The 18,299-nt window shown below is 36.5% G+C and overlaps 1 protein-coding gene across 7 annotated transcripts in view; it reads right to left on the bottom strand.

The window, feature by feature from the left end:
• The window catches only part of IFT88 (intraflagellar transport 88), a 45,294-nt gene extending 27,421 nt beyond the window's left edge, over positions 1-17,873 (bottom strand). For 5 of the 7 annotated variants that reach the window (XR_010428271.1, XM_064645317.1, XM_064645321.1 and 2 more), the window contains exons 1-15: positions 17,051-17,418; positions 16,849-16,942; positions 15,834-15,896; positions 15,029-15,085; positions 13,832-13,885; positions 13,469-13,532; positions 13,323-13,392; positions 12,241-12,331; positions 10,744-10,848; positions 9,565-9,667; positions 8,814-8,928; positions 8,483-8,714; positions 7,722-7,792; positions 6,973-7,059; positions 4,305-4,404 (exon numbers count right to left, since the gene is read on the bottom strand). Coding sequence is in view for 6 of the 7 variants with exons in the window: in XM_064645317.1 (XP_064501387.1) it covers positions 4,305-4,404; positions 6,973-7,059; positions 7,722-7,792; positions 8,483-8,714; positions 8,814-8,928; positions 9,565-9,667; positions 10,744-10,848; positions 12,241-12,331; positions 13,323-13,392; positions 13,469-13,532; positions 13,832-13,885; positions 15,029-15,085; positions 15,834-15,896; positions 16,849-16,942; positions 17,051-17,076 (1,332 nt within the window). In the remaining variant the exon portion in view is untranslated. The other 2 variants (XM_064645318.1, XM_064645320.1) reach the window with 2 other exon arrangements.
• Between the last annotated feature and the right edge of the window lie 426 nt (positions 17,874-18,299).

Here is an 18,299-nt window from a genome sequence, read left to right as displayed (position 1 = left end):
TTGAACTTGCAGTTGATTTGTGTATTAAGACAACGACAACTGCCCAAGTCTAGGAAGTACTCAAATGTGAAGCCTGAGGCCACAAAGCTTTTTAAAAACTTTTACATGAAAACTAAATTTCATCAACTTCAAAATAAAGATAAAAAGTAAGCATATTTAAACTACGAGAGAAACTTTGAAATAAAAGGCAGCTTTTTCTTTTGGACAACATTTCTAACTGCAGATTAAATGATTAAGAAAAATCTGTCTTCTTGATGCCAAATATTTATATTAACTACACAAACTGTTAGAATATCACAGTGAGCCCAGTTCCATCATGTATTACAACACAGATGTGGTAACCTCAATTTAGCCATCAACACTAGCAATTCAAAAGTTTCCCTCTTTCTTGACATGAAACATTTCAGCTGCTATTTACATATCAAAGCAAATGCACTATACTGTATGTCAAATGCCAAAATAAACATAAATGAAACAGGTTTTAATTGACTGTCATACATACAATGTTTCACAGTTAGTCTACACAAAAAACGAATGATGTGTAAAACGACAAAGTATACACAGCTAAATGTAGTTCATTGATTTAGTCAACTACATTCCACCCAAGAACTATGAATTACTAATGATCTTAATATTCTCCAATAACAGAAAATTCTCAAAAAATACACCAATTTTAACCAAGAAAAGCATTTCAAAAGGCTCTGGATTTTGTGGTCTTAGAAATGTAAGAATTGTAACTATGATAATTTTAAATTTTATATATATATTTGTGACTTTCTCCAAAAAAAGGAATGATCCCAAATATTTTCAGATGTCATACTACTATATCTGAGGTACTCTACTATTAAGAAAATTCTTCATGGAATTTTTAGTGAATTTAGAGCTATATAGTTCAAAGTTACTTTCTGAAAAGCTATTTCCCATTACGGTTGATTTATTTAACTTTGCTTTTACTGCTAAAAGGTATTTTTGATGATAAAGATCAGAGAGGAAGTAATGTCCTTTTCATGTATAATAAAAAGTTCACGTGGACTCTGAACTCAATTCATTTACTGGTCATTTACTGGTAAATAATGTTGCAGGTCTCTTGAACCCTTTCAGCAATTATGAGCCCTAGGATGAAAATCCATAGCAATATTCCTTTTGTCCTTGCAACACAGCACTGTCTCATCAGCTACATTTAAAGATTTCTAAAGAACTTCTAACTTTTTTATCCCAATAATAATTACTAGTTAGATTCAACAATCAAAACACTGACTGTCCAAACTATTCTTTGTGACATGCTTCCAATGTACCTAAATTATTTGCTTACAGAAGTTAAACTTCAAAGCAGCTTGCCTGACTCAAGCAGGGTGTGCCAGAGATGTTCAGGAGCTGCATGGTTAACCTGCAGAATTTAGGTTTTAAATTAATTTTCAAAGGTTTTTTCTGATATTAAAAAACATTCAAAACGTCTAATACACAAAACCAGACACAGTATGGTAATTTTCCTCTTGAATTTTCTTTTATTTTTTATTTGCAAGAACTATTTTAAAATAACATATTCATTACAATGAACCCATCTATTTCAGTGTTTTGGGGTTTTTTTAAACACAAAAAAAACCCTTTAAGCCTTGAAACTGACTATTTCAAAAAGTTTCCATTCTTGTTCTTCAGCCAAAGGTGTGCTGAGCAGGTGGTGAGTTAGTAAGTATACGAACAACAGGCAGATTGGATGAATTTAAATGGCAGCTGCAGTTTTACTAGAACAAAACAAAATGACTCTGCAATCACCATTCTGCAGTCCCACTGTACCATTAAGTGGTTCCAGTGCAGGTTAAATAATAATCACATAATCCAACTAAAAGGAGTTCTCCCCTTACTGCTAACTTCCAACACCCTTCCCTCTCCCTCCATTTAAGTACTACACAGAAACATCACCAGCGATCTCTGTATATCATTTACTTCTGAGAATTGATTCTAGGGGGCTTTTTAACCTATACTGGATACTAACTGGAAATCACAAGGAATTACCATCAAAATAGTAATTTCTTAAGTTTGTACGACTGTTTACCTACCCATAACACTCTCACCCTTCAAAATCTACCAGATTTGCCCCAAATTTTCCAAACTCTCAAAATTGCTTCCTGATCTCAGAAAAGCTATCAGTGTGCTGGTTTTGGCTGGGATAGAGTTATTGTTTTCGCAGTAGCTTGTATAGGGCTGTGTTTTGGGTTTGTGTTGGAAACAGTGTTGAAACTCAGGGATGTTTTCATTACTGCTGAACAGGGCTTACACAGAGCCGAGGCCTTTTCTGTCTCTCACCCCACCCCACCAGTGAGTGGGCTGGGGGTGTACAGGGAGTTGGGAGGGTACACAGCTGGGACACCTGACCCCAATTGACCAAAGGGATATTCCATACCATATGGCATCATGCTCTGTATATAAAGTAGGGGAAGAAGAAGGAAGGGGTGAATGTTTGTATGAGCAGCTTTTGCTTTACCTATTACACTGCCTTTATCTCTACCCACGAGTTTTCTCACTTTACTCTCCTGATTCTCTCCCCCATGCCAGCAGGGCAGGGAGTGAGCAAGTGACTGCCTGGTTCTTTGTTTGCAGCTGGGTTAAACCACAACATTCAGACATGCAGTGTAACAAAGTATAACTCTCTTGCTGTATCTACAGGGAAGGACAAGACAGGCAGGAGGAGGAAGAGCTGTTCAGGAAACTAGAAAAGCTTAAACATGAGAAGTAAAAGGAGTTAAAGTCAAGCACGTGGCCCTGTGTGTACCTGTCCAAGATGTGTGAAGGGGAAGGACCTTAGAAGATGATGGAGGTATTCACAGCTTCAGCAGTAATTTTGCTGTATATGATCTCTCATACTTCTGGCCACTTGTGCAAAACTGGGGGTTGATATTCCTTCTTATTTATTAAGCATTCCTATCACTGAATGTACCAACCAGTGTATGTTAGAAGGAAGCTGATCAAATCCTGTCAGATATCTGAGCTTCCTTTTGTTCAAATGAAGCTGTTTTCCAACTGCTCACATTTCAAACCAAGCCTTTTCCACAAGCAAATAAAAGATTACATTACAATTTTGATGAAAACCTGGTATTATAAATTGTGCCACAACCCATAAAGATTAAGTGCAAAAAAATGCATTTGCCTTTAAATAAAACACTGTCAGAAAGCTGCACATTCACTCAGATACCAAAAACTTAAATGTGGCAAGCTGTGGTATTAATTTGTACACCTATATTGGCAATGCATAGAAAAGGAAAGCTAGAGTTAACAGCCTTCTGTACTTATTAGAAAGAGACTGGTGAAAATTTTTAAATGAAGGCAGTTCGGCATAAAATTCACTGGCAGAAATTTATCTTTCTAGTGATTGGGCAGCCAGCTAGAGAAAGATCTTACCTACATAAATATGCATCATTTCAAAATAGCCAAAAGTTATCTCACGTGTATATTTAAAAATACAACAAACCAATTAAAATTAAACATGCAATAATGTGCAAGATAAAAAAATATAAAGTCACAATGGTTTTGGTAGATCTATCTTCTGAACTTCTGCAAGCTATTGAGTTTTGAGCAACGAGCTATACTTTTACCTGGAAGTACTAATACTGTATCTTTTCTATGACTTTTTTCATTTGCTAATACACACTGTGGCTTAAACTGCTGTAATATCTTCCCAGTACTGGTGATTCACCCAACCCCCTGTGCTCTCCAGAGGGGCAAGCATTTTTATAAGACATGCAGAACTGTCCAAGCTCCTGAGCAGATGCTTAATTTAATTTTAATTTGTATTTCAATGGAACAATAGGAGGGCCGACTAAAGTATAAGAACAGTTTATAGTAAAATCCTATAAAAGCTGTAGTACGTGGGGAACAGTGAGAATACCAGAGCATAAGCATTAATGATATATATGAAGTGCAGCTGCATATATTTTGTCAGTCAACCTAACAAGATTCAGCTCATATTAATGAAAACACCTTCATGTTGATTAGCAACAAGCTTTCTAGGCTCTATTGACTGTACTAACCTCAGTTCCACTAACTGTAATGACAGCTTGGACACCCAGTGAAGATAACTAAATCTAAGTGTCTTGATTTTGAAGTGCATTCACACCAGCTTCCGTGGCAGAAATTTTATTTAGATAAAGCTCATCTCTTGCCAGTGTTTTTATAAAGTTATTTTACTGATCAGCATAAAAATAATTATGTTTGCATAAATCATTCTTTCCCTCACCAAAAAATATGCTGTGGCTAAGAAAGGTATCTTTCCAAACACATAAAAGCAGTAATGTGAAAAGTTACTATACCTGGTTAAAATTCTGCTGCCTCAAGTAAGTAGTGGCTTTATTTATTTCCAGGTCATTGGCTAACTCTACATAGTGGGAAGCTTTTACCGCATCAACACACCTGCAACAGAAACAATCCATAAAGATAAACAAAATGCACCTGTGCAAACCCCTCTAAGTTATACACTTTTGCATCTTATTTGCGTTCCTAATTCAGTTTTTCTTAGCTAATCTTTCTTCACAGAGGAAAAGAGCACTCTGATTAAAAAATATTTGAGAAAATATTTATACCCATAACTTACCTTAATAATAGTACCTCTGCTATCTCTTTTTTTTTTTTAAGCCAGCTGTCTAAATATCACTTTATTTTTCACCACTGAGCAATACTTGATATCAAAAACTCACTAAGACAAGTTTTCAAACTATTTTCTTTGGATACATTCTATACAGTGGTTTTTCAAACCTCATCTCCTGTTGCATATATTACCAAACCTGTAGACCAGATTAGTGAACAAACTGCAGAGACTGCAGATTGTGTCCCTGAGCTCTATAATAATAATAAAGTCATAATAACTGGTCATCTCCCAGTTATTTGTGGCTTAGGGTCTTCTGCAAGATGAGTGCAGAAGAGAATGCAGCAGACAGTTCAGATGTTCATTCACAAACTCCATCTTCCAGGGTTTGATGTGGTCTACCTTAAGCTGCCTGATCATATGAAGCAAGACCTTTATTTACTGTATGCACATACTGTTCTCTCAAACAGTTGGTAATTAAGCACAGTCAATGAACAACTTGCAGGATGCTTCCTTCATCCCTTCCCCTATTTTTTTAACTGGTGGAGAGCTCACTTCTTTCCTTCCCACAGTTGGCTACACTGCCAACAGAAGTTTAATTTAACAAACTGCCTCCTGCTGTAATTGGGTTGGCACATGGACAGTCTCTATACAAATGTCTTTTATGCTGGAGGAAATATTATATTAAATAATAATAATTTCTTCTTTTATTACAGATGTCTTTGCAAAGTCAAAAAAGTTTTCAACTGCTACTGCTAACATCTTTTAACTATAAAATGCAATGAGATCTAACTATCCAACTGTTGTTTTTGGAATATGGCAGAATAGTCTCATGACTATGTCACGTTTTAAGTAAGAAGTTATGAAATCCAAAGACTATTTGTCCCCACTTAATTTCTCTAAAGACAATTAATCTGATTAAAAGCACATTTAATACTCAGAGAACTCATTAAAAAGTTTATAATTTGAAAAACCAAGCTCAAACTGCTGGTTAAACTTTTTCACTGGGCTCAAATACCTCAGCCTAAAATAACAGAGTAGATCTATCCTGATACACACAAAACAATCCCACATATCTCACCAGAAGTTGTCTAACTAGCCAGAACACATATAAGAGTGTGTTACTTCATGACAAGTATTCTGTGGATAGCACTAAGGAAACAGTATCTGACAACCTTTTCCAATTTTCCTGAACAAAAAAAACAAGATACAGAGCAAACAAATATGACTTACTCATGCTAACAAATTCTAAAGTGGCAAGCTAATTTTCACAGGACATACTGTTTAAGTTCTGATAATTCAGAATGGCAGAAGTAGTGAAATTGTAAGATTATAATGATTATTAAACCATCAAACACCACCTTGTGGACCCTAGCAGACAAAGCACATCTGTGTGAGAGATTATTTCATATTAGTATAAACAACCTTGTAAATTATAATGATAGGATCTGCACAATCTGAAAATAATCCTAACAGGCCAAAAACCCCAGGTAAAGGACAGACCTCTTTTCTCAACAAATGTCCTTCACTACCCAAACACTGAACACGTCAGTAATTTTGTGCCTGCAGATACACAACACTCATTTGTGTACGTTATTTTTCCAGTGTTACTAAAAATACATAAAAATATCAAAGTCCTTATAATAGAAAACTAAAAGTAAGTTAAAAATACATCTTGGGAAAGTTATACAAATCATTTTTATATTGTCATTAGAGTAAGTGTGTCTACTTGATTTTGTTTTAAAGAGAAGAGTATTCTCCTTTGGAAAATACCACAGAAAGCAAAAGCTAACCTAAAAATTAAAAAAAAAAGTTCAAATGGTGAACTGTATCAGCAGCCTATCCCTGCATATACTTGTAAAATGTTTAAGAAATGGTAGATTAAGTTTACATTTAAAAATATTAGGTTTTTAAATGAAATGCAAATAAACCTTTCCAATAAAAATTTGGATTTAAGTATTTTATATAATGAGTCTATGGAGTAATGAAAACTTCTTGGGCACCCCAAGTTTTCATCATGCTATCTTCAAACTTACACTAAAGAGTAGTGATAATTACCTTCCATATAGTGTTTGTTTACTGAGATTTTTAAAAGCTTTTCAGTTTTCAAGTTGAATTTTCAAATTCAATTGAGCTTTTGGAAGTTCCTTCTGCGTGAACACAGAACAGTGCAAAATATATATTTAACAGCTGAGTTTCAGTGATAGACTCTAATGCTTTGTTTTGTTCTTCTCCATAGGATTATGGAGGCAAACTGTAAACAGCCTGGATACCACATTGGAGATGTGGGGCAGACCGTGTTTCCCAGGCTGTTTATGTTTGTGAATCTAGTTTCATAACCAGCACAAGAGACTCACATATAGTTTAGAAAAAAAGAAGCCCCATTTGACTCTTACCAGTCATAGCCTACTGCAAAAGATGTCTCAATTACTGGTGCAATGAGTTTAGCAGCCGTCATGATGTATTCCTCTGCCATGGATTTCCTAAGGAAAAAGAAAACCAAACAAAAACACAACATAAAAATATTAAAGAAATTCTTCACTGCAAGGGTGGTGGGGCACTGGTGGCCCCAGAGAAGTTGTGGATGCCCCATCCCTGGAAGTGTTCAAGGCCAGCTTGGTGGGACTTGGAGCAACTTGGTCTAGTGGAAGGTGTCCCTGCCCACGGCAGAGGGGTTGGAACTGGATGATCCTTAAGGTCCCTTTCAACCCAAACCATTCTATGTCATCATTTCAAAAACATGTATAGAAAAAAAAAAACAACAAATCTTGTTCTTGCTTTTTCCTGCACTCAGGACAATCTCAGAAGTCAGTCTAACCAGTCCCCTGCTACCTGTATCTTGACACTGCCCTGTATCTTGCCCTGTATCAGTTTTTTCTATTTTCCTTTCACCGCAAACTGTAGTTGTATTTTTAAAAAAACTCTAATGCTGCAAGTTTTAAGCAACCTAGATCATTTGGGGCAGATATTCTACTTTAGTGTAGTACACTAAACCGAGTGATCCAACTGGTTCTTCTGAGTGTGTTCTTTCCTAAGAATTATGACACTTTCGTAACAAGAGCTGTTGACAGGTGAGAGTCCGATAATCCTTTCAGGAGCCAAAATCCAGGCACCACAGTCAAAAAAGAATAGATTCCATCATTACCTCTCACGTTCCATTTGACTTATACTGTCATTTTTAATGGCTTCGAGCAGTAGATTGGTATGTAGATCATCCTGAAGGGGGACAAAATAACTGCAAATTATGCCAGTATACAAACATTTTAATTATAGATGATATGACTGCAAACATAAATTGATGCAGAATACATAGTCTATAATGTCACTTACTTTCCACATTTGAAAAAGCTAGCTTCAGCTTAAAGTAGTTTTCTAACTGTAAAATCTGAAATTTGGCATTACAACTACTTCAATCCTGTTTTTCTGCTCATATACATTGTCACAGCTCACGTTAGGGTTGTTAATGGATGTAGATCGTGTCATGTATATCAGACTGGGAAGGCTGCAGAGTGAGAATATTCTCATGCTTAAAAATAAGCATTTGCTGAACTGCATTCAGCAGAGAAGGACTTGTGCTACCTTCTCATTACAATAACTCACATGATCATCTTATGATTTCTATCTTTCTAGCTAGCTCCAAAAGAACTAATAATTAAATTCAAAAGACAATGGTGTGGATTTTATGTACATCATATCTTCTGAGAAGAAAGGCTTTGAATGTCCTTCCATTATTTTACACTTCTGAGCAGTAGTGCCACACTAAATTCATGTTGGTAAAAAAAAAGTTATTTTAGATATCTAAGTACACATTGATTTACATATTCAGTACTTTCCAAGCATTACATATATCTCCCTCTTTCTCCCAATTTACTATGTAAAGACACAGTTTCTTTTTTTCAAACTTACATTTAATGAAATGTATTTGTCATCAAAATCTACTTCCAAAGGAACTGCAATCAGTTTTTTGAAGGCTTTCTTCATTTGCTCACCATTTCCAACAGCAAAATAACATAGGATCAAGTTGAAGCCTGCCTTCAGGTTTGGGGATATGCTCATTATATCTTCAAATGAAGAAATGGCATCAACGTATTGGCCAGTTTTAATAAATGCAACTCCAATATTTTCCATTATTTTCATCCTAAGTAAAGAAATCAGGATTAGGTTATATTTTTAACTCTCAAATCATATTGTATCCAAATCTTGTGTTTCATAAGCAGGCCTCCTAGAAGAAACTCACCTCATCTCTTTGTGGGCACTAGTAATCTGGTCTAGAGCCATGCGGTAGAATTTGATAGCTTTGGAATAGTTCCGTTGTTTTAAATATATATTTCCCATATTTACCTTCAGTATACCTATCAAAAGAAGTCAATGAGTTACAAGATTTTTAAATTGTTTCAAAGTGGCACAGTAGAACAAGTTCCTAATAAATTTGTCTTCATTACAGGATACCAGTGTCCCTTTAAAGCAGCACTGCACAGAACTGCCTTCACCCAGGAGAAGATGAAGTACTGATGAAACCTAGGAAAGAACTACCATGTAAGATGTATTCTGATTTTGACTATGAACTGAGGGATGAGGTAGAGATTATTTACAGTGCTCTCCAGAAAAACAGCTGCAAATCAACATCTCTAAGAAAAGTGCACTGTGGTTGTCTCAAAGATGTGCAAAATACTAAAAGAATCTTTCAGGAGGGAAAAGCCAAATCAAAAGAGAAAAAATTAGTATTAGAGCAGACAACATAGTGTGTGTGGCATGAGAAAATTATAGATTTATCTTTATGTTTAGCTTAGCCTATGGAAAAAAAAGATTTCATGAGTCGGTGTAACCTAATGTGGTTTGGCTCTCCAAGTCAGAGACTGGGTATCTGTTGCCCACTCTGACCAGCTGACTCTGAGGGCTGAGATCTCTATGAATCAACACCATACAGATGCAGCCCTCATTTTGAATGCCTAACTATCAATTTTAATCCACCTTGGAATATAACCTACCTCCACTGGTGAACATCTTATTCTTCACTATGACTTGGTAAGTAGTCAGTGCTTCAGCATACATTTCATTAGCAGCATACTGACTGGCCAGATTGAGAAGAACCTATAGAAAATTGGAATTATAGGTACAACAAAATATATTGTCCTCTCAACAGTAATAAACTTGAATTCATAATAGATAATTTGAAATTAATTTTACTTGGGAAGTCCTGTTTGTACCAGTTTTAAGCTTCCCGTCTTTAATGTTGCTTTGTTCTTGCATATGGACATAGAGGAAACAAGTTTAAAAGAAACTTATTCTAGGTAATTATTTTATTTTGTACATAAATAACTACCATTCAAAGTCATACTAAGTGAGCCTTAAATCCAAGTAAATGCAATGTTATAATACAAAGTTATTAACAAATATTCGTACAAGTTCATTCTCAGAAACTGTGTGTAATTTATGGCTCCCAACATGTGGAAAACGGTCCCACTGCCTGAGGTCACTCAGTTTAGAAAGACAGAATTTTTCCAAACTGCTGTTTCAAAACACAAGTTCTGCTGGTGTCAAGTAAAACACCTCCACGTTTTTTCCCCAGCTTTACCCTGACCTTCACAGTAAAATAAACTATTAGGTCTGCCTAATTTAACTGTTAATAGTTGTCTCTACAGCACTACCCAGGGTACAACTTTAAACACACCTCAAGTATTTTTATACACCTTGTACCCTTTTTTTTTAAAAAGTCTACTATTAATTTGAAAACCAGAATGTAAACCTAGATATCTGCTTTAAGATTCAAGAATATTACTGTATTCTATTTCATGTAATACATTCTCTGTCACTTTATGGTTTAATTTAAAGACAACATCTGATCTTTCCTGTTTTCTTCTCTTGGCATGTCACATTTTCTAGACCATTTATTTCTGAAGTACAGGGTTTATATCTGTTACATTTTGATACGCAAGTTTTGCATGTGAGTAGATAGCTGGAGTAGATATTCATGGGCATCCTTCTCCACCTAACATTGGTTTCTCTGGTACTTGAGATTACATGGTAATAGACTCAATGACATAAATGGATCTCCTCTGGTACCCTGCTAGGAGCATTACAACACACACACTTCAGGAAACACTGAAATATCTGTTCGGGGGGGGGTTTAGCAACATTTCAATCACTGAACATTTCTAAGCACTTACTGAGTAAGTGAGGTCTAAGTTGATATTTTCTGGAGGAGTAATTTGTTCACGTTGTCTCAACAATTCTCTTTCCTGTCTTCCAGCCTCTTTTGCTTTTTCCAGAGCCTTAAACAAAATGCTAGAATTTAACAGTGCCTTGAATCTTATTGACCCAAGATGACAAAAGTATACTCAAAAAAAGTATGAAGAGAATATACTCATGTCGATTTTCTTTAGATGCATAGACTGTACCAAATGCCTGAAAAATGGCACTATAACCCACAAAAAGGTGTTACTTAGCACTAAACAAACATACAGTCTACTTAGCTGTATAATTTTAGAGAAGTACAGTCACACATATGCATATGCCATAATCACTACATTATCATGATCCTAAAAGATTATTCTACTTTTATTAATCACAGAAAGTGCACAGAAATGGTTAAAAGAAAAAAAAGAGGGAGCAATTAGGTTTGGCATGTTTTCTTATTGCAGAAGCTCAGTGTAGGAGAGTGTTGGAAGGAAGTAAGTGAAGGCAAGAAATAAACATGCAGGTTACAACCACATAAATGTATTCTGTACATACACCTTTACTAATTCTTGGTGCTGGTAAACTGCTTTCCCTTTTTATCTATCCACAGTGGTTATGTCACATGTACATACCCAATTATAATTCTCTGCAGACTGGTGTCAAGACCCTTTGCACAACTAATGCTCTGGGTCTAGGAAGTGCCATTAGCAGTCCTGTATGCCTTCACAAGGGTACAATCATTAAGAAAGTAATGGTTACCACTCCAGGTAGCGATTTGGCAGCCAGCAGTGAAGGAAGTACTTCAAGATACAGCTTGATTATTATCCCTTATGACAGAAGGCAAATCCAACTTGACTATTCTATAGATAATGAGTTGGCAACTTTGATGGCTTTTGCAGAAAAATGGATATTCTGCTGGACTTGCCAGAAACTAATACAAACATCCTAGAGGACCCTTGGAATAATCTGATATAATCTACATAAGAAACAACCCTTTGACATCAAGAAAAAAAGAATATTCTCGAACATACATGCAAGGGGCTCAAGAAAAATTAGCAAGTTAGCTCATCTCCTGAAAGCTGAATGAATTCTAGATCTCAAAGCAAAACCAAAGACATCTGAAAAAAGATAATCCACCAACATATCCAGTACATTAAGACAGCTGAAGTAAGATTAAATGATGTTGTACCCACCACATTTCATAAGACCTACGGAGATATTTGAAATTGTCAGAATTGGAGTAGCATAGAAAAATATTCCTTTGTGTCAAACAGAAAGACCACATTTATCAAAAGTGCTAATTTGTCCAAACAGCTTGAGCTCTCCAAAAACATCTACACTAGATGTAAATCGAACAGGTGAGAGCCTGTTACTTAGCCACTATTCACTGGCACAACATTGCTCTAGTACCTTCTATAACAGACAAAACACTTATCTATACAAATTGTTCTTCACACAACAGCAAAAGTGAAATCTAGAAAAATTACCAATTTCAAGTCTCCACAGCTGTTGGCAACACAGCTTTCTTCAACTAGTTCATTCACTTTTTTTTCCAACTGCCTCAACTTCTCTTCTGGACTAAAACAAAAATAACAATAAAAGGATTAACATTAGTAACATAACTGCAAACACTAAGCTTTTACACATAATTCAATTCTTTTACACACTACTCAGTAAAACAGCACAGTGATGTATCACACGTCGCAACTAACTGGTTTTCCCATCAATGAAAATATCACAAGAAACTATGCCCAAAGAAGATCCTCCAAAGATATCACATTTGCACTTTCAATTTGAGAACAGAGACCTAAGAAAACATAAATCCTCTTAAGAGAACAATACAGACAGGTAAATTTCATTAACTCAGCTTGTTCAGGAGAAGTAACAACAGAACAACAGATAAGGTGTTTCAAGTCAAACACCCAGTGAAATGAAATATCACATTAAAAGCAATTAATTGAACCTTTATTTACACAGATAACTCCAAAGTACTGCTTGCACATGCAGATTATAACAAAAAGTTTTTATTCATCTAGATTTTTTCGTCTGCTAAATAATTGAGCATTTCAGTAGGATTCCCTATTCCTACATAGTTACATTTGGGGAACGTAACTTTTGTATCGGAAAGCTCAACGACATTTTCTGAGGGAACTCCACAACATTTGCACTAGCCTGCAAGTTTTACCTCAAGTGCTGAGAGAAACGGCAGGCAAATTCCCTCAAGTTCTTCCCAGAGAGCTGCAAGAATCATGGTGTTCCTTGCCAGTCACACACACTTCCATGATCCTCCACAGTTCTGTATAACAGCATTTGTGTGACAACACCTACATCCAGGCTGCTGAGCTATTCAGAACTAGAAATCACTGAAATCAAATGTTCCTGAAAGTCAATGCAAGTGCTCCAGCAAGTCAGCTAACCACATGCATACTGTTTGTGGCATTATTCCACAAAGTTAAGAGTTTGGCCTCTCAAGGTTTTGTAACTGCCTGGATGTTTTTGAACTCTATGCATGGTTGGCTTTCTGTTGCTGTTAATGCTTTGAAATAATTTAATGCAAAACTGAACAAACCTGTCTGAATTTTTCTTTTCCAGAGGTGGAGCAGGACCTCTTGCTTGGCCAAGAGGATCAAATGAAGAACCTGCAAAATTAATGGCATACTGAAAATTGTAAAATAACATCTCCCTGGGGCAGCTGGCAGTTTCTACAAACCATACCTCTCATAGCTGCCTTAGTATAACCTGCAGCTTGCACTGCTGTCATTGGTCGAGAAACCCCATCCTCAAACAAAGAAGAAGATATATTAAAATAGACTTACTAAAAATAATATTGTGGACAATACAGAACATCATTATATGTATTTATAGATATATAATTTTATATATTTTATTATTTATATATAATTATATACTACGAAACCTTTAAATACAAAAATTAGTTACCACCTCACTAAACTGAAAACTTTTTTAAATGCTTTTATTACTTAAATATTACAATCTTTTAAAAATACTTGTATCAAACACTTATCAGAAAACTTTATTGTTCCAAATGAATATAAAATGTACATATTGAATCTTTACCTGTATACTTCCTGTCATTGGTCTTCCCATAGATGAAGGTAAAGTTGTCTTTGGCTACAAAAATAAGTAAATCGTTTGAAACTGGCATTCAGAAAGCATAAGAAGCCTAAGTACAGTCTTCTCAACGCTGAGGTTTAAAAGTTGAGCTCTCACATAAGTTCAAAGCAAAGTTCCCATTTATGTTATTCATAAACAATATACTGCCAGTGCCTGGCAGACTTAAAGATGTTCAACACTTCTGTTAGCACAAATTTGCAATAAAGTTTTTTTTATGTATTTGGATACTTCTGTTAGCTCTTTTAAAAAGAGGGAACTTGAGGGAATTTGCCTGCCGTTTCTCTTAGCACTTGAGGTAAAACTTGCAGGCTACTGCAAATGTTGTGGAGTTCCCTCAGAAAATTATCTGAGGCAGCAGTGCTTTCCATTATTAAATTATTGAAATTACTATCTTCAAATTGAACAAGTGATTTACACAAGATACTTCAGTAAAATTCTGAGCTGATAAAATCTGTCCCCGAATTAATTCTTAAGTTTTACTTTCATGCAGATTTATTTTATCATAAATACAGACACACTTTTTAACTTTTTAACTGCCAATGGATATCTCTCCCGTTTCCTGAATGACACATACTGTCTTCCTGCAGAAGGTTAAAAATGTAAAGAAACAAATGTGAAACATTTATTAGTAAGTGCTAAAGCTTGCGACAAATATACAATACAAACGGACAAAAATTAAGGGTTTCAGGCCATGAAAAAGTATTCCCCTACTTCCCACTCAAAGGCCTATGTTTTACTATTATACTCACTATCCACATACACCATGATTGTTTTTCATTTTTACTGCTAAGGATCAATGTACCTTAGCAAGGATTATTGTGTAGGAGAAGCAAATCTGTGGAGCAAAAGATACAGTATTGTGGACAATGCCTTGGAAATTCTAGCTCTGTTATTGCGGATAAACAACTCAGACTTCCAGAAAAATTTTCCCAAGCCAAAATAACAAGCTATTCAGTTTCCCCTGCAAGAGAATCTGGTTAATTCCTTGGATTCTAATGCCTTATGAAGTATGGAAGTAGATTTACAGTATGGTTTGGGAGAAAAAAGAAAATAATCTAACTTTGTGCAAGGAATTAAATGTTACATTTAATTTTTGGTAAATACCATTTTCATTAGGGATACAATAGAACAAAAACCTACCCCAAATCCAGTAGCTAAAGGTCTTGAACTTGCTGAGCCAGGAATTTTGGCTGTCACCTGAATGGGAAAAAAAACAAAGAACCAAAAAAAAAAATCCTCACCAATTAACAACCATATGTGTCAATTATTAGTCTTTCTATATAAGTTCTGTAGTGATTTCACAGATATAATGCTTCAACTGTTACAGAAAGAATTCTCATTGTAGAAGCAGATTATTCTGGCAAAGAAGTAACAATCAGACAGTTCCAGCTCTTCTTTAGGCATTCAGTAGGTACTTCTAAAGTGCAGGTACCAACTTCATATTTGGTTTTGAAAACTGATGTAAGATTAAGTCAAAGCTAGATGAAAACAAGGGAATTGATGTCAGTTACATTAATATGGAGGAAAAAGTTACCAGAACAATAGCACATGATTTTCTAAATCCCACTGTCTAGTATATATTTCAATCTTGTAATGGTACATCAGAGCCAGTAATTCTATGTTTGGAATATTAAACAAAGTCCTTTGTGAATGTATAATTGTGCTCTTGAACGAGGCTTTACCTCATTTTATCAAACAGGAAGACGCATTTTCAACCAAAGTTCCTTGTTGTTCTAGATTAACTCCAGAATGCAATGAAGTTAATCAGGCTCTGCTAATTTTTTACTTATTTTTCATATGCATAACTAAAGTCTGTATCTTCATGTTAGTAGTAGACAAAAAAAAAAAAAAGTAAGAGATTCTCAAGTTTGTATCAGTGCCAAAGTTCGAGCTAAGGCTCTAGAGAAGCTCTACATTATTGCAATGTATTTTCAAAGGTACTTACAGGGGGTCTTCTTCCATGACTTGTCCTTGCTGCCTGTTGAAAAGCTACATCGTTTTCTAAATCCTAGAAAAGATAAAATAAAAAATCAACCCTTTTAAAATGACAACACCCAAAGCCACAATTCCAGAACCTTCAGACTACTAAAAGCAGAAAGGTAAAAACACAGTAATTCTTCCCAAAATACTTGACCTGAAGATAACTGAAGAACAGGTTTTACTGACATTAAATTACAACGACAGTATTTGTCTATCTTTTTTGGTATTTTAGACTAGGAAATGTAAAAACTCATTATTCTTTGAAAAGTAAAAACATACTGAGGAAGCAGTGCTGAAGTGATAAAATATGAAATTTTATCTCCATCCAAATGTTTACTACTCACGCTATTTCTAAATTTTAACATTAAGACCTGCCATCCCAATACATTAAGACATCTCATGTCTCTCAGGTCATGCTGCAACTCCTATGAATTTGGCATTGGGATTTCACACAGGATGCCACGTCTAGTGGGTTTGGATCAAATGAGCCCACTGTTGTTCCAATTCCACCATACCAGCAGTTACCAGAAAGTGGTCTGCAGGGCTATCTTAAGACATCCCAGATTGCACAGAGACCTACAGTATTCCATTTCACTGTGAGCTCCAGCAGCAGCAGCTCAGTAAGAGATCAATGACCTATTGGCAAATGAGTAGCCTCTTTTGTCAGAAAACGTGCTCCTGCACGTAATCTGGGAAACACCACACTGAATGTGCCTACAAATAACTAAGATTTTATACTTCATAAATTCTAACTATTATAGTGTATTAGGTTTCCTGAGATGTACACAACTACTTTGCTGGAATAGAAAACTCTCAAAGAATTAACTATTAAAAAAAATCTTGGTGAAGCTTTTTATGTTTCTTGCTAAATAAAGTACATTTCACTTCAAAGCAGTAGTAAAGTTGTACACAAGTTCTTATCTTGTACTTCTAAATTATAATTCTATCTATGGGAAAGGTGGAAAATAGCAAATTTTTACCTCTGTATCAAACATGGGATTATAATCATTGTAGCCAGAATAGAGATCATCTTCATCGTTCTCAGGAGCCAGATGGACATTTTGCATCATTTTCCTGTGAAACATTTAACATGCCAAATGTTACCCCGGTGGTTTTATATAAATCTTTAAAAATGTAAAATACAAATGTAAGGTTTACAAGTTCAAAAGAGCTAGGACTCACCTATAAACAGTATTAAATGGCACCATTTCACAGAATTATATTTTGTTTTGTACTTATACCAGTTATGAAAACTGTTTAAAAGATATTCATCATTAAAACTAAATGATTATAACAACTAACTGTATTACTACTTTTCCAATAGTATCTTTCCATTGTCAGTTAATTCAGGTTTACGATAACTCTTTCATATTCTAAAGTTTGTCTTTATTAGGCCAAACCATAGTAGTTAAATCTAATGAAAGGTATCTCCCCTAGCTTCAAATCTTCCTTCCTTCATATGTCCTTATATCAGCATAGCCAAAGGTATTATACAGATACGAAGATAGGAAGAATGTTGTAAATAGAATCTATCATATATGAAGAATCTATCATACACGAAGAATGTTGCATATAGATGGAAGAGTCAAAAAGGTTTTTAAATGCCAGCATTAAACAAGCCCAGGTTCCAAAGTCTTTCTTCACAAACACTCCACTAATACGGCTGCATTCGCCTGGTGGCCTCTCCCTCACGGAGCACAGACACTAAGGAGGTCTCTCTTTGCCTGGCTTCCTATTTTCATAAAAATCTTAAGAAGGCAGCGCTTGATTTCATCAGTAACATGAAGTACGTGCCCTTCAGCAAGCGAGTCTCAGCCAGGATGAAGCGCACGGCTCCTCTCCGGCAGCAGCAGCAGCAGGAGGAGGAGGATGTCCCCCGCCGCTTCCCCGTCGTGCGCGGAGCCACCGCGGCCGAACTGCTCCTTGGGCGGGCTCCCTCAGCCCGCGCCCGAGGCGGGGAGCGGCGATGTGCCCGGGGCGGTGATGTGCCCGGGGCGGTGATGTGCCCAGGGCGGCTCCGCCTTGGCGAGGGCGGCAGAGGGCGAGCGGCCCCGAGCACAGAGAGGCCCGCTGCCCGCGCCCCGATGGCGGCCCGGCGGCGTTGCTCCGGGACACGGCGGCGGTCCCCGCATGCACCGCGGCCGGGCGGTGCGAGCGAGCGGGGCCGGGCGCAGCCGGAGCCACGGCCCCCGGGTGGGCGGGGCCTGCCGTGAGGGACAGCGCTGCTCCCCCGCCTCGGCCTGGGCGTGCTTAACGTCGGGGAGGTGTGGAAAGAGCTCGCCCTCACCTCGTTTCTGCAAATTAAACAGGAAGAAAAGGTCTTTCGAGCGTATAAGTGTACGCCTGATTTTCCGAGTCACAATCCAAAACGTTACAGATATGGCCTAAAACTGCAGACGATTCCCTAGTGCTTATGGCGTTTATATATTTC

This window comes from Pseudopipra pipra, chromosome 2 (assembly GCF_036250125.1).
Source record: "Pseudopipra pipra isolate bDixPip1 chromosome 2, bDixPip1.hap1, whole genome shotgun sequence".
Lineage (NCBI taxonomy): Eukaryota > Metazoa > Chordata > Aves > Passeriformes > Pipridae > Pseudopipra > Pseudopipra pipra.
The sequence above is the reverse complement of the archived record's forward strand: the minus strand, read 5'-3'. Positions and strand labels throughout refer to the sequence as shown.